The 16,430-nt window shown below is 53.9% G+C and overlaps 1 protein-coding gene across 3 annotated transcripts in view; it reads right to left on the bottom strand.

Moving 5' to 3' along the window:
• The window catches only part of BMP1 (bone morphogenetic protein 1), a 50,987-nt gene that overhangs the window by 10,857 nt on the left and 23,700 nt on the right, over nt 1–16,430 (bottom strand). For 2 of the 3 annotated variants that reach the window (XM_017549668.2, XM_017549670.2), the window contains exons 9-16: nt 10,640–10,742; nt 8,365–8,481; nt 7,949–8,094; nt 7,620–7,815; nt 6,917–7,042; nt 5,319–5,479; nt 4,740–4,920; nt 290–415 (exon numbers count right to left, since the gene is read on the bottom strand). In XM_017549668.2, the coding sequence (XP_017405157.1) occupies nt 290–415; nt 4,740–4,920; nt 5,319–5,479; nt 6,917–7,042; nt 7,620–7,815; nt 7,949–8,094; nt 8,365–8,481; nt 10,640–10,742 (1,156 nt within the window). Of the gene's footprint in view, nt 1–289; nt 416–735; nt 1,106–4,739; nt 4,921–5,318; nt 5,480–6,916; nt 7,043–7,619; nt 7,816–7,948; nt 8,095–8,364; nt 8,482–10,639; nt 10,743–16,430 lie in introns of those variants that run through there. The other variant, XM_017549671.2, reaches the window with a different exon arrangement.

Raw genomic sequence — 16,430 nt, 5'->3', positions numbered from 1 at the left:
ACAGACTTGGATGTGGTTTTAAGAGGTGCAAACCATGAGGAGAGTGTGCAAATGAAGCCTCGGAGCAGCCATGAGCTCCTCCTCTTCTATAGTGGGCTACAGAAGTGAGCGTGTGGCTCCAACATTGTGGGAAGGGGATCGATGTACCAGCGGGGTGGTGGAACGAGGGGGCCTCAGAGATCACTCAGCCCCCAGAACCTAAACGGAGGCCGATGGAGACGGCCCTCTGGCCTTCCACTCCCGGCACCAGGTCCCTCAAGCCCCGACACCCCTGGCATGCAGCCCGTACCTTCTTTGCAGTCGTGCTTGTTGTCGTGGAGGACGAAGCCGCTGCGGCACTGGCACTCGTAACTGCCGAAGGTGTTGACGCAGTCCTGCTGGCAGCCGCCGTTATCCTTGGAGCACTCGTCCTTGTCTGCAGGAGAGCAAATAAGGGCATTCGCTGGGTCTGTGCAGGGAGGAGATCTGGATGCCCCAGGGGAAACGGAGGCCTGGCTGGGCTTCCTCCCACCGGTACAGAGCAACAGCTGGCCAGAGCCGGCCAGGCCAGGTGGCAGGGAGTGGGAGGCCAGGCAACAAGGGGGTCCAAGGGGCACTGCATCCAGCAGGACCAGCTGAGCGGGGCCCAGCTGTGGGGAGAGGAGGACGGGGGTCCGAGCGGACCAGCATGGGTCACCATTACCTGCTTACTGGACAGATGGGCAAGTGGAAAAACAGACACATGGACAAGCAGACTGCAAGAGAAAGGAGCAGGACGCAGGGGTCCCTCTTTTACTTCACAACAGGAAATGTCACAGACACCATCAAAATGGGAGGGGGTGGGGAGTGGGGCATGGGGCAGGGTCCCCGGTCCGTGGGACGGGCACAGTGGGGAGAGAGCACCAGTTCTGTCCGGCCAGAGGGAGGTGGGCCGGAATGGCAGAGTGGAGGTGGGGGGTGGGTGGGCACCGAAGCCCCCATCCCATTCCATCCAAGGTGAGGTTCCTGAGTAACAAGGGGTCCGGGAGGCCTGGCAGGCCTCACTGGGGGGTCCGGTTTCTTTTCTGCACTCGGAATTTGAGCTGGTGGGGGCGTCCCCGAGGGGGCTGCAGAGCTGGCCTCTTTTCTGAAACGAGAGAGAGAAGGAGAAAAGGGACCAAGGGGTGGGGGTGGAGGGCAGGGACCAGGGAGGGACAGCAGTGAAAACCAGACCCAGGACCTCCGAGGTGGGTCCGAGGGGCAGGGTGGGAAGGGAGGGCAGGCGGACACACATGCAGGGTGGCCATGTCCAGGCGCAGCCAGGGCACGGAGGGCTGGGTTAGCAGGGGCAGGAGGCACAGCGACGGGACAGAGACAGAGCCTGTGGCAGGGAGAAGGCCTGGAGGGACGGCAAACGTGGCCCACTAGTTGTGCATGGCATCAGGGAAGGAGAGAACTGGGGAGTCATTGGTAGAGGGGAGTAGTACTTGGGAAAGGCTGGGGAGAGTTCTGCTCTAGCTCTCATTCAGAAGGTGACATCTACAGAGTGTGTTAGACACACACACACTCACAAATACACCTGCAGACCCAGTGCATGGATGTACTGTCACCCAAATGTGGCAACACAGGTGCTGGCCCACCGGCACACACATACGTGTGCACACGGTACACACCACACACCCGCGCACAGACACACAGCTCCAATATACCATGCAAATGTACATGGACAGCCAGCCACACACATGTCCTCACTCACCCACCCAGCCTGTGTTTAGGTGCACACAAAGAAAACACACTGCACTCCCAGCTACATGGAGGAGGCAGGCACAGATATCAGTGATGTGCAGACAGGCACAGACACACCCAGGGACAGGACACATGTGTACACATAGGTGCGTGAACACCTGGACATGGATACAAAGTCACGCATAAAGGCAGGGATGTAGCTCATTAGTAGATGGCTCACAGACGAGCCACTGCCACGTCACAGACCCACACATGCACTCACAGGACGAACACGCGATGTGGATGTGCGCCCTGACGCACAGAAGTGCACATAGTCACAGGTGTGTGTGCCACAGCCACATACACTCAGGTCTGTCTGTGGGCACTTGGGGGGTGGTGTGCCTGTATGTCCAGGGAAGATGTGGGATCCCAGTGGACCCCCAGAATTCCAGAGATGAACCATGAGGTAGAAAGATACCTGCTGGCACTGAGCTGGCCAGGTGGGGGTCTGTGCAAGGGGGCCTGTTGCTGATCCCCATCAGAAGGGGCGCCCAAGGGCTGGAACATCGGCTTCCGGAAGGCCCTGCCTCCCTAACCCTGGATCAGGCAGGCCAGGCCCATAGGGGCCACAGGAATCCAGGCCAAGAGGTGGAGTCCCCAAGTCCTCTTCAAGGGCTCTTCCTCAGTTAACACATCAGAGGCAGCCTGATTGAGGGCCCCCATAAGCTGCCTTTGAATTAGCCCTGCAGAAAATGTGGGGTGAAGGGCACCCTAGGAACCATCCTGGGGTTCACAGAGGATATCTCCAGTAACCATGCTAGAAGCTTTGAGGAGCCCAGCTACGGACTGAGCAAAGCCTTCACTCCACCCCTTCCTCACATTTGTGCCTAGAAACCTAGTCCAGTGCCTGGTACACAGCAGGGGTAAAATTACACCTGCCAAACGCGTGAGTGAATGGGGAGGTGCGTGAGTGGGAGAACGTAAGTCCTGAGGAGGGCTGCTTCAGTGCCTGGGGCAGGAGTGGACAGCCTCACCTGGGAGCTGGAGGGAGCAGGGTGCAGGAGGGTGGGGTGGAGGAGGTGGGCATGGGCCCAGGCAAGGAGATGGCACTCACCCTACAGTGCCCAAATGCCCCGGAAGGTGGCAGGGTCAGACTGAAGGTCTTCAGGCTCTTTCTTCTTCTTGGCTTAGGGTCTCCTCGGTGAGTGTCCCAAAAATCCAAATAGCCCCTTTCCTGGGGGGCCAGAGTCAGATGCCCCAGGCCTTGGACTGAGCCTTGATTCCCCTGGTGGGGGTGCTCTGCAGGTTTCTTGTGCAACGGGGCAATGTGTGTACGCATGTATGTGCGTGTGCATGTGTCTCTGTGCAGGGCTGAGGGTGGGGCGGGCACAGTGTCAAGCGGAGCAGCGGAGCATAGCAGTAACTCCAGGCCTGAAAGATGTGTCAGTCCCAGGGCCCCTCCAAAACTGGAGCAACAGAAGGGCGGGAGGAGACGAGAGTAAGCAGGTAATGGTTTCCCGGGGCACAGCCTGCCCCCGAGCGGTGCTACATCCTCTCAACCCTCTGGCAAGCACCTCTTAGGAGTCCCAAGTGGGCACAGGGAAGAAAGAAATTGGCCTGGCATGGGGAGGGTCTCAGCAAGCAGGGGCTGGGGGCAGGAGGTCAACGGGCACTGGAAGCAGAGCAGGGTGGCTGGCAGTGCCAAGCAGGGAGCCAGTGCAGGGGCAGGTGCATGGCATCTGGGGGTCAGGCAGGGGTGCAGGGCGGCCACAGAGGGGGCTTGAGGATGCAGGACGCTGGGCAAAGGAGGGGAGAAGGAAGGCAGCGTGGACTGGGCTGTAGGTGTCCCGCCTTCCTGCCTGCCCCATCCTGCCCAGCAGGCAGGCAGAGTGAGGATCCTGGGCCTGCTGTAGCCAGCCCCTGACCTCCTTCTCTCCCCTGCTCCACTTCACTCCTATCCTTCACTGCATGGGCCTGGGTCTGGTTACCTCTGGGGACTACCAGCTACCTTGCAGCCTCACCCCAGGATGAAGGACTGAGTGATTCACAAAGAAGAGGTGGTCTTCTGAACTTGGAGGCCCAGCTCAGAGGCTGGGCCAGGGGCTGCTGATCACCATCGAGACCACCCAAAGATGGGGCCTTCAGAGGCTCAGATGAGTCCCAGGGACTGGAGCCGAGGCCTTGTGTGGGGCAGCTGTCAATCAACATCTGCTAATTGGATCTGAGTTCCCACCCACTGGCTCAGGGGAGCCCCAAGGCTTTGGAATTGAAGGAAGCGGGTGACTCATCTTTCTTCTTTTTTAAAAAAAAATTTGAGGGACAGGGTCTGGAGTGAGGGATGAGATCATCATTGACTGCAGCCTCAAACTCCTGGGCTCAAGCAATCCTCCCATCAGCCTCCTAAGTAGCTGGTACTACAGGCACACACGACTACACACACCCTGCTAATTTAAAAATTTTCATAGAGACGGGGTTTGCTATATTGTCTAGGCTAGTCTTGAACTCCTGGGCTCAAGGGATCCTCCCGCCTTGGCCATCCTAAGTGCTGGGATTACAGGCATCAGCCACCGCGCCTGGCCACGCCTCATCTTTCTGAAGGCCCCAGCGTGAGCCAATTTGACTTGTGCAGGGTCTGATTAGGAGTCTGACTACTGCCAGAGACTCTGCCCCACACAGTCCAAGCAAACATCCGCCTCTCCTCCATCCACCAATGTTCTTGAACTCCCTGTTCCTAGGACCTGCCCTCTCCCAGGACTTGGCTTACACAGCTCCTGACACCTGGAATTCTCTCTTCTTCACTTCCGGTTGTGATTTCTGAATGTTCATGTTCTGCCCATGCTCTGGCCCCAGCCATCACAGCCCTGAGGGCTCAGGGATAATGGGAGGTGGGTACCGCAAGGCCTGGCTTGATGGGGAGTGAAGCGATGAGGAACAGAGGGCAGACTCTGCCTGCCTGGTACCAGGAGGGCTGGGGAGCATGGGGTGCAGGGGCAGGGAGAAGGGAGCCCTATTCTCTGAGGAGAGGCAGGGCCAGGAACTGGGCAGTCCAGGGGTACCTGAGAAGAAGTGGGCCTTGAAGCCCTTTTTGGACACGGTGTTGTCAGACTTGAACTCCACACGCATGTTGTTGTACTGGGAGGTGATGACCTCAGGCTTCTCAGAACCGCAGAACTTGCCATGCAGCTTGGAGTCGGCCGTGAGTCCACTGCGCACCTCCACGAAGTCGTACTTGCACACCTGCAGGGAAGCCCAGCTCCAGGCCCGCCTCCTCCAGGAAGCCTCTCTTGACTACTCCCACCCTTGGGAAGCTCTCTGCTCTGCACATCCTTTAGCCTTGTCCTCGCTGCTCTCCCTCACTGGATCCTCCCGTGCTCCCCAAGCCAGTCCTAAGCCTTCCCTTGCTCCACACACCTCCCTAACACGATGTCCTTCCTCCCACTTGCCACATGTCCCCTCACCCCCTTCAGGGCCCTCCCTGCTGGGCCTCCTGTGCTTCCTCAGCTGGCAGCAGTCTTTCCTTGACATTTGCAGCATGTTTCTGGCCAGCCGATCTCAGAGGGCAGGAAGCAGGCACCAAGTTGAATGCCCATGCCTCATACCTTCCTGCCCCACCTCAGTCCCTGGTGGGCACTTACGTCATTGCCCTCTGTCTCAAAGAAGTCAAACTGCAGGGAGATGCGATACTGGGTGGGCGCCACCAGCTGCCAGATGCAGTTCTTGTTGGGGGGGTACTCCTTGGGCCAGCCTGGGCTGGTGATGGAGCCGTTGAGCTTGGTGAGGAATCCACCACAGGCAGCTGCAGGGACAGGAGAGGTGGCACCATCTGCAGGGAGCCCCTGCCATGGGGAAGGGCTGAGATGCGGGCTGAGATGCAGTAGGGAGAACATGGGGAGCCTGTGGACTCCCCGAGGCTCAGGGACCTGTGTCTGGTCCCTCTGGGGCAGACGGGAGGAGTGAGGGTGGGCTGGGAGTCTTCAGGGGTGAGCCTGTAGGAGGAGCGGGGAAGTTAAGGGGTCATAAGTGTGGCCATTTCTATTTTCTCTGAGAATGAACAGGTCAAGAATCTGCCAAGAGGGAACAAGGGGGAGTAAGGGGCTCAGGGAAAACAGTTCAGGGGTGGGGGCAGTCCAGGGAGGTACAGGAAAGGGAGCGGCTCAGGGGCACGGCAAGATCAGCCCAGTGAGCTGGAGCCATCAGCCTCGGAGTGCTGTCACCAGCATCTGGGCACCATGCGTGGAGAGGCAGAAACAGTGCCTGTCCCACAACAGGGGTTTCCAACCTGGAGATCACAACACCCAGGTGGGTGGTGATATCAGTGAGCAGGTCAAGATTGTCATTTACAAAAAGAAACAAAACTCAAAACACCGCAAGAATGGAAAAACAAACCAAAGCCAGAAGACATCCTACAGGGTGAGAGCGTGTTCCCGGGGTTGCAATGTGACATATCTTTTTTTTTTTTTTTTTGATACGGAGTCTCACTCTGTCACCCAGGCTAGAGTGCAGTGGCTCGATCTCGGCTCCCAACAACCTCTGCCTCCCAGGTTCAAGGAATTCTCCTGCCTCAGCCACCCGAGTAGCTAAGATTACAGGTGTGCACCATCACACCCAGCTAATTTTTGTATTTTTAGTAGAGACAGAGTTTCACCATGTTACTCAGGCTGGTCTCAAACTCCTGACCTCATGATCTGCCCGCCTTGGCCTCCCAAAGGGCTGGGATTATAGGAATCAATCACCGCACCCGGCCTGTGACATGTATTTCTTATCCATGAGCTGTGAAAAGAGGGTTGGGGTATCCGTCTAGCTTTTCCAGGAAGGGGTCTGTCCAAGGGCATAAGAAATCTTGGCAGTGACTGAAGCCTGTAATCCCAGCACTTTGGGAGGCTGAAGGATCACTTGAGGCCAGGAGTTTGAGATTAGCCTTAGCAACGAAGTGACAGCTCGTCTCTACAAAAAAATTTAAAAAATTAGCCAGGTAAGGTGGTGTGCGCTTGTAGTCCCAGCTACTTGGAAGACTGAGGCGGGAGGATTGCTTGAGCCCAGGAGTTGGAGGTTACGGTGAGGTAAGACTGACCCACTGTACTTCTAGCCTGGATGACAGAGCAAAACCCTGTCTAAAAAAAAAAAAAAAAAAAAAAAAATATATATATATATATATATATACATTTTTTTTTTCTGGGTAGGTGGGCTGGGGCCGGGGAAAGGAGCAGGGTTAGGGCAGTGTTGGGGCACTCACCCTCACAGCGGCGCTTGTCTGGGGCCAGCTCATACCCGGGGTCACAGCTGCACTTGTAGCTGCCCAGGGTGTTGAGGCAGCGCTGCTCGCAGCCCCCACGGTTGGGCCGAGAGCACTCGTCCACCTCTGTGGTGGGGAGGAAAGGGTGTCACAGACTCCAGGCAGGGGCCTGGCCCCTCTTCCCACCTCTGCTTGGGATTCAAGTCCAGGGTCCCTCACCCCATTCAAGGGAAGAAGTTGGCTGTGAGCCTCACTTGTGTACTCAGCCCCAGGACCCACGCAGCCCCTCAGTGGCTGGAACCCCACAGGGCCTCCCTTCTGAGCACATGGACTGGGCAAGTGCCCCTCCTGTGCTGGTCCTGACTAAGGACCCCTCTTTCATCTCTCCTTCAATCCTTATGTGAAGCCTGTTACTGTGCCCATTTTACAGATGAAAAACTGAGGTTCAGGGAGAATATCATGCCCAAGGCCACACAGGTGAAAAAGCCTCCAACTGCCTTGCTTCCTCCCTGAGTAGAGGTGTGCCTGTACTCCACACTGGGGGACCTCTTCTCCCCAGTTAGCCCCCAGTTTCTTAAGGGCATGGCCCTGACGTCTCACTGGCATCCATATGCCTCCTAGAGTCTCCGTGTTGAATGACTGAATGGAGAAGGAGTGAAGGTGGCGGGCGCCTTGGGGCAGGGGAGAGTAGGGCAGGAGGCACCTTTGAAAAAGCTGACGGCGAAGCCAGCTTTGTTAATGGATCCGTCAGAGACGAACTTGAGCCAGAGGCGGCTGGATGAGCTCTTGACGTCATCGGGCTTCTCGTAGCCACAGTAGCGTCCGATGAGGGGGCTGCTCTCGCTGTGCCCGTCGCGCACCTCCAGGTAGTCATAGGCGCAGCTGTCGTGGCGCTCAATCTGGGGGTCGAGGCTTCATCAGTGGAAGGGGCTCTGGCTGCCAGGGACCCACCGCCAGGAGCCCAAAGAGAGGCAGCTGTTCCAGGGAGCGACTGCAGGATTCAAAAGTCAGATCACAGGGTGTCTGACCTACCTCGAAGGACTGGAACGTGAGGCCCACGTGAAAACCCTCGGACACCTGGATCCGCCAGATGCAGACTTTGCTGGGCCGGTAATCGTCTGGGTAGTTGGGTGATTGAATGTGGCCGTAGTCCTTTTTCACGTCACCCCCGCAGATAGCTGTGGGGACACAGGGTGGGGTGGGAAGGGCTGATGGGTCGGCACGCTCTGCCCTGCTGGGGAGCTCCTTCCTCCACTCCCCCAGCCCCTCCCATACCCCCCAGCTTCTCAGTCTCCCACCAACCCCCCAGTCCCAGCCAATCCCACCATTCTCTCTGCTCCCTCCCTTGGGGACCCACAATCTTGCCCCTCGGGTGCCAGGAGGGAGTTGTTCTAGGATGCCCAGGGACCTCCCATCTGACTCCTCCCATCTGCCGCCTTCCTCAGTACCTTCGTAGATGGCAAAGAAGCCCTTTCCAACCCAATTGCTGCTGCTGCGGAATTCAACCCAGAGGCGGCTGTCGGTGGACACGATGGGCTCAGGGAGTTTGGACCCGCAGAAGCGGCCTGCGCAGATAGGGTGGGTGGAGGCGTGGTGAACCCTGAGGACACCCCCTGTGGAGGCCACACCTCTCCAAGAGGCTTGGGTGCCTGGGCCCTGATCTGTGCCCCGCCAGCCGCCCCGCTTCACAATTCCCAAGACTGTACAGTCTCCGGTTGGCTCCTGTCTGGTTCAAGGTCCAACTTGGCTTTAGAGAACCAGAGGCCACTTGAGGGATAGGACGTGAGTCTATTTTCAGAAGGAAAGGTAAATCTTGATTTTTATTTTATTTTAGATGGAGTCTTGATCTGTCACACAGGCTAGAGTATAGGGCCCTGATCTCAACTTACTGCAACCTCTGACCCCTGGGTTCAAGCGATTCTCCTGCCTCAGCCTCCTGAGTAGCTGAAACTACGGGCATCTGCTATCACACCTGGCTAATTTTTGTATTTTTCGTAGATATGGGATTTTGCCATGTTGGCCAGGCTGGTCTCGAACTCCTGACCTCAGGTGATCCACCCACTTTAGCCTCCCAGAGTCCTGGGATTTCAGGTGTGAGCCACTGTGCCTGGCCCAGGTAGATCTTTATAATGCACAACTATACATATGTTCTATTTACCTTTTTTTTTTTTTTTTTGAGACAAAGTCTCAGTCTGTGCCCAGTGGTGCGATCTTAGCTCACTGCAACCTCTGCCTCCTGGGTTCGAGCAATTCTCTGCCTCAGCCTGCTGAATAGCTGGGATTATAGGTGTCTGTCACCACGCCCAGCTAATTTTTTTGGTATTTTTAGTAGAGGCAGGGTTTCCCCATCTTGGCCAGGCTGGTCTTGAACTCCTGATCTCGTAATTTACCCGCCTCAGTCTCTCAAAGTGCTGGGATTACAGGCGTGAGCAGCCGCACCTGACCAATGTGTTCTATTTACCTTTCCAGAGACCATTTTACCATCATTATTTACCTTTTCTTATTTGCTTTCTATGCAAAGAAGTAATCATGAGAAATCAACATGGCTTTCTTTACACATGACAAACTGCCTTCAGAGACATGTTTTTATTTGGTCAAATGCAAGGGATGCCCCAGGACCCTAAATAAATCCCAGAATCTGGGGACTGGGTCAGACAATGTCCACTTTGAAATAAAAATGAAAAAGAATCAATCTAAGTGGATGAGGCCGGCCATCTGTGGAATTCCTTGTAGTGAAGAATTGCTACGAATGGGCTGTGTGTTCCTAATAAGGCCGGTGTTTCCCAACATTCAGCAAGGGACACGGGGTGCTGGCCCAGGAATGTAAGTTATGAAAAAGAAACTCCCATCTTGGAAAAACACTAACACGTCCGAGGGAGGAAGTGTTGTAAGGACAGCTGCTTTGAGTGACCGAAAAGAAATATTTAAATATCAGAAACTAGGGGGAAAAGAGAGGTTAGCAGGATCCGCCTGGCTGTTTTAGGCACAGGCTGGGGAGCAGAGGCTCTGTTGCCAGAGTGGTCCTGTGCACCTTACAATCAATCGAGCCGGAAGGAGGAGACTCACATAGCTCCTTGGGCTTGCTGCAAATACCCTCTAGAAACACCTGCCTCCCTCTGCCCTAATTCCAGGTTCATTAAAGCACCTTCTGTCCTGTGGGTCTGACAGACTTATCCCCACTGACTCACCTCCTGCCCCCTACCCTCCTCGGAACAAATCATCCTATTCGAACAAGGTCGGGCCACAGCGCCCAGCATGCAGCCTCAGGCGGCGAGTTAGGAGACAGGCTGGCAGGTTTAAGAAGACTCTTTTGAGCCAGGCTGCACTGTGGACACCCAAAGGCCAGAAGGACAGACAGGAACAAATGGTGCAGCCTCTGAAAGTGCCCAGATGAGGAGGAGAGCCTGGGGCCGTGGAGACGCACAGAACAGCCTGTCTCTGTCCCTCTCTCTCTGTCAATTCTGATGACTCCTTGCGCCATAGGGTGGCAGCCACCTTCAGAGGGAGGTCCACAAGCCTACACTGGGGACTCTGAAATCTCGGTCGAGGACAGGACTTGCCTAAAGTGAGTGAGTGATGCAGCTAGCTGGGACTAATGGTGCCAGGACTCCTGGCTCCCACACCAGGACGTCGTCCCTGGCCAATGCTGGCCCCGTGGGAGGATGAAGAGTGTGAAGAGAGGGAATCAGTGTGGAGGAGGCAGGCGGTGGCTGGTGCTGTTACCTCGGAGGGGCGCCTTCCTCCAGAAGCCATCTCGGACCTCCACGTAGTCGTACCAGCACAGGCGGCTGCGGTACAGGTCCAGGGACGTAAAGTTCAGAATGATCTAGGGCAACAGGGGAAGAAGAAGGTTAAGCTGTTCTCTACATTGCACCGGCCCTCTGCCGGCCCCACGATGAACACCACCTGCCTTATGCCAGGCAGGTCGCCCTGGGTGAGAGTTAAGGGGCTCCCAAAAGCAGCTCCTGGCACAGAATCACCCCTCCTCCCAGTTGTCGTGTATGGTCCGCTTTCTTCCCAAAAGGCCCAGAAGGAAAAGGAGCCATCACTTTGGGTTGAACCCCTGGCGCCAGCTCTCCTCGTAGTCAATCAGATAAAACAGCCCACAACACCTTCAAGAGGAAACTGGTCTCCACAGTGGTAGGAGGGGCCCAGGCTGCCGGAGGGTACTATGGGGTCTGAAGTGGGGATGAAGGGCCCCAGGAAGAGAGGTAGGGGGAAGAAGGGCTGAGTCACCAATCATTGCTTACTTATTTTTTTTGAGTCAGGGTCTTGCTTTGTCACCCAGGCTGGAATGCAATGGTATAATCACAGCTCTCTGCAGCCTCCACCTCCCAGGCTCAAGCGATCCTCCCACCTGAGCCTCCCAAAGTGCTGGGATTACAGGAGTGCATCACTGCGCCCAGCCCCATCATCATTTATTGAGTGCTGATTCTGGGCAGGGGGACACACTAAGTGCTGAGGGGACACCAGATCTGAATACGTCCCTGTCCTCAAGGAGCTCTGGGCTTAGGGAGGGATGAGATACACACACAAGAAAGCTCAGACTCCAGTCACACAGACTGGGGGGGAATCTCTGCTCTGCATTTCCTGCTGTGAGTCATCGAGCAAACCACCCAACCTCTCTGAGCCTCTGCTGTGTCCTGCATGCAATGGGGAGGAGTCCCTACCCTGACATTGCACTTACAAGGCACAGGCACGGTCTGTCCCGAGCACCTCATTTCAGGCTCCCAGCTCAGGAAACACTCACTACTGGAGGCACGGTACACCTTGCTGAGTACCAATCCTCAGCAGGTGGGCATTTAACAGGTACAGAGTTTAATGACTTCTCTCCATTTTCAGGAAATGGAGAGAAACCACTTCCTCGGTAGGTTCCAGAGTGAGCCCAAAGCCTGTCATGTATTCAGAGCTCCAACAAGTAGGGATTCCAGGGATGTGTTTGCTGTGACCTGCGAGGCCCGTGCGGCAGGTCTCGGGGCCTCCTGCTCTGGGAGAGCTGGGTTCTCTGCTACAGGAGGAGACAGCAGTCCTGCCTCCCTCGTAGCTTCTTGGAAAGTTAGAGGCAGACAGAGTAGAGGCCAGGATGAAAAAGAATCCAAGGTGGGCGCTGCCAATTGCTGTCTGTAGCCAGGGTCAATCGGCTAGTTGGGAGGAGCTCCTGGCTCCCGGTCACTGTGACATGAGCCCCATCCAAATATCTGGTGATTCCAGTATCCAACTAGGCGACCCTTCCCACTTCCTGGCCGCTCAGTTCTGTGACCTCTTCTCTCCACCTCTCTGTACCTTCCTGGCCACACACAAATACATCACACCCCGCAGCCCGGCTTCACCGAGAATTGTCCACCCCTCCATCATCTCAGTTTCAAGGGCCCCACTCTCCATTTGGTTCCCAGCTTTTCCCTCAGTTCTCATCACTGTGACCTTTAACCCACTGCACCCAGGGATTTCATTCCCGGTCACCCCCATCTAATCTCTCTCCTTACCAAGCTCAGTTCTACAGCCCATCCTTTTTCTTCTCTCCATTTTTAAAATTCATACATGAGTTTAAATATATTTATTTGGGGGACCTTTTATTAATTGTTATATTCTGTAACATAATTGAGATCATGTTTTTGAATAGCACACTATAGGCTGAGCGCAGTGGCTCACACCTGTATTCCCAACACTTTGGGAAGCCAAGGCGGGTGGATCACTTGAGTTCGAGAGTTCAAGACCAACCTGGCCAACATGGTGAAACTCCATCTCTACTAAAAACACAAAAATTAGCCAGGTATGGTAGTGGGCACCTGTAATCCCAGCTACCTGGGAGGCTGAGGCAGGAGAATCGCTTGAACCTGGGAGGCAGAGGTTGCAGTGAGCTGCGATCACGCCACTGCACTCCAGCCTGGATGACAGAGTGAGACTCTGTCTCGAAAAAAGTAAAATAAAATGAAGCACAGCACACTATATACTATTCTTGTTATTATTAATTATCATCAAAGTTATTATTATGGTTGTAAGTGCTGGCATGTTGAAACACTGAAGGTGCAAGTCTGTCCTAGCTCTTGCTATGAACTAGATGGCGTCTCATTACCGAATCTTTTAACTTTTTAGAAAATGACCAAATGTGGGCCAGGCATGGTAGCTCACACCTGTAATTGAGCACTTTGGGAGGCCAAGGCAAGGGGATCGCTTGAGTCCAGGAGTTTGAGACCAGCCTGGGCAACATAGTGAAACTCTGTCTCTAGAATAATTAAAAAATTAGCCAAGTGCGTTGGCACATGTCTGTAGTTCCAGCTACTTGGAAGGCTGAAGTGGGGGATCGCCTGAGCCTAGGAGGCTGAGGCTGAGGCTGGGATTGTGCTGGCTCACTGAATGGATATTTGGTTTTACTGTATATATAGAAAAAAATATATATTTTTATTATATATAATTTATATATTATATCTAAAATATATATCATATATCTAAAATATAATATATATATCACATATCTATATCCATGAATACAGACCTGTAGGGGGCAAGTGAATAACTGGGAGAAATCAAGATAATGGCATTCTAAGCAGCCGCAAAAATGACTGAGTCCTGGCATGAAGGGTGACCACCATTCATGCCGAGTGCAAGGTATATTGTGAAAGACCATATACATGTGTGTACAATTCCTCTTTGTCCTGTACGTATATACATACGTGTGTACATATACATGCTTACATGCACATGTATTCCCTAGAAGGGTCTGGAAGGAGACACCAGGAAGTGTTACCAATGCATAGTCACCTCTCAGGAGTGGGATCTGGAGGGGGGTCAAGGGGAGAAAATTCCCATGTTATTTTATACATTTCTAGATTGTTCAAAATGTTTACTGTGTGCAGATGTTATTTTTATATCTAACAAACAACAAAATGACTTTGAGTGGCTGGCTGGAAGAAGGGAGGCTGAGGGCCTAGTGAGGGCGCTCTGGCTCCTGACAAGCCTCCACCGCTCCTCCACGTGGCCTTCCCGGGCCTGCCAAGCAGTTCTGCTCAGCAGCTGTGCTGAGGACAAGCATCCTCAGAAGCACCCCTGGCTCTGTCTGGGGAGGATGAGGTCAAAGCCGCTGAGGAAGAAACCACGCCCAGCTGGCAGAACCCGAGGGCCCACTCAAGACCTCCAGAGAAGCAGGAGGAACCAGAGGTCACGTCACTCAGGAGGGGAAACTTGCGCTGGCCAAGAGAGGCGTCCTATAGAGGAGTCCAGTGATGGCTATACTGAGACCGGAGGTGTCTAATTAAGAGTTGTACTGGCTTCTGTCATGTGGAAACAGCTGTACTCTGGTGGCAGGGGCACTGCCCTTTGCCAGAGAAAACCTGGCCAGCCCCGCCACTTCCGGGCTGGTGACTTGGGCCTGTGGCTCGGCTTCCTTAAGCCTCAATGATTTGTCTGAAATTGAGATGGGGCCGGGCGCGGTGGCTCCTGCCTGTAATCCCAGCACTTTGGGTGGCTGAGGTGGAAGGATCATTTGAGCCCAGGAGTTTGAGACCAGCCTGAGGAACATAGTGAGACCTCATCACTACAAAAACATTAAAAAATCTGCCAAGCATGGTGGCACATGCTGGTGATCCCAGTTACTCTGGAGGTGGAGGTGGGAGGATCACCTGAGCCGCAGAGGTGCAGGCTGGAATGAGCTATGATCACACCAGGGGGCAACAGAGCAACTCTGTCTCAGAAAAAAAACCCCAAAACTAGAAATGATCATAATGGCTCTGCTGGAGAGTTGAGGGGGATTCAATGAGATACGGGGTACAGAGTGTCCTGGTGCAAAGCGAATATAGGAAATACTCCTCATGCTTGCTGCATGCTGGCAGGGGAGAAGTGATGGGACACCTCGCTTTTTGCCACAGTGTGCCAGTTCAGCACGTCCCCCCTTGGTGACTCACTGTCTGGCTTCAAGCTGACCTTCCTGCATGATCTTTACGCCTGTCAACCAGTTCTGTGCCTCCGCATCCTTGTTTATAAGAGGGTAATGATGATACCGTCTGCCTCCCAGGACTCACGAGAATTCAATTCATATGTGTAACAAGGTTTACAAGTGTCCAGCACAGTAACCACTCAATAAATGTTAACTTTGCTATTAGAATGAAGTTTGCTTAAGATTTTTTGGTATTTGAAATGGTTCAGACTAGAATTCTGGAATTAGAGAGAAATAGTGTTCCTGGGGAAGTGGACCAAGGTTTCCTCATTTAAAAAGATTAGGGCTGGGCTGTGGGCACTGTGGCTCCTGCCTGTAATCCCAGCACCAAGGCGGGCGGATCACCTGAGGTCAGGAGTTTGAGACCAGCCTGGCCAACATGGTGAAACTCCATCTCTACTAAAAATATAAAAATTAGCCAGGCATGGTGGCGTGTGCCAGTAGTCACAGTTACTCAGGAAGCTGAGGAATGAGAATCACTTGAACCCGAGGAGTGGAGGTTGTAGTGAGCCGAGATCGAGCCACAGCACCCCAGCCTGGGTGACAGAGCGAGACTCCATCTCCAACAACAACAAAAATTTAAAAATTAAATAAAATGAAAAGATTAGGACTATAGGAAAGATAGCAGCAGCTAACACTGTCACTGTGTGATAGGTATTACTCCAGGGACTTAAATATATTAATTTGTTTAATCCTCATACCTTTATGAGGAAGAGACTTTTAAGAAGGGAATCATGGTCAGCAGATCAAACGTGATAGTATCTCCAGGTACTATCACCAGACCCATATTATAGATGTGGAAACAGGCTGGGCATGATGGCTCATGCCTGTCTCAGCACTTTAGGAGGCCAAGGCAGGCAGATCACCTGAGGTCAGGAGTTCAAGACCAGCCTGGCCAACATGGCAAAACCCTGTCTCTACTAAAAATGCAAAACTTAGCCAGGTGTGGTGGTGCATGCCTATAGTCCCAGCTACTCAGGAGGCTGAGGCGGGAGAATCGCTTGAACCCAGAGGCGGAGGTTGCAGTGAGCCAAGATCACGCCACTGCATTCCAGCCTGGGTGACAGAATGAGACTCCATCTCAAAAAATATATAGATAGATAGATGGGGAAACAAAGGCACAGAGAGGTTAAGCAAGTTCCCCAAGACCACACAGCCAGTACATTGCACAGCTGTGAGTCAAACTCAGGCCCTCTGGCTCTTAAAGTTACACCCTCCACCAATCTTCCACGTGGCTTCCCTGGGCCTGCCAAGGAATTCTGCTCAGCAGGTGTACTAAGGACAAGGGTCCACTTTCCCTTCATCCTCAGAGCCCCCCACCCTTCATGCAGCATGGACTTAGGGTAGGATCCAGCACAGCCTTTGCAGAGGATGGAGGGATCCCTTTGGCCTGGCTGGGGACGTGGAGGTCAGGGAAGGCATCAAGAATTTGGGTTGGACCTTGAAGAATGGGCAGCATATCAGAAGGCAGAGATGGGAGTGAGGGCAGATACTGCCAGCTCCAAAAGTTCTTATCTTCTTGGCACCTCTGCAAATGTTTGATCTGCTGACCATGATTCCCTTCCTTTTTTTTTTTTTTCCTTT

Source organism: Cebus imitator, unplaced genomic scaffold, assembly GCF_001604975.1.
Source record: "Cebus imitator isolate Cc_AM_T3 unplaced genomic scaffold, Cebus_imitator-1.0 Scaffold221, whole genome shotgun sequence".
Taxonomy (NCBI): domain Eukaryota; kingdom Metazoa; phylum Chordata; class Mammalia; order Primates; family Cebidae; genus Cebus; species Cebus imitator.
The sequence above is the reverse complement of the archived record's forward strand: the minus strand, read 5'-3'. Positions and strand labels throughout refer to the sequence as shown.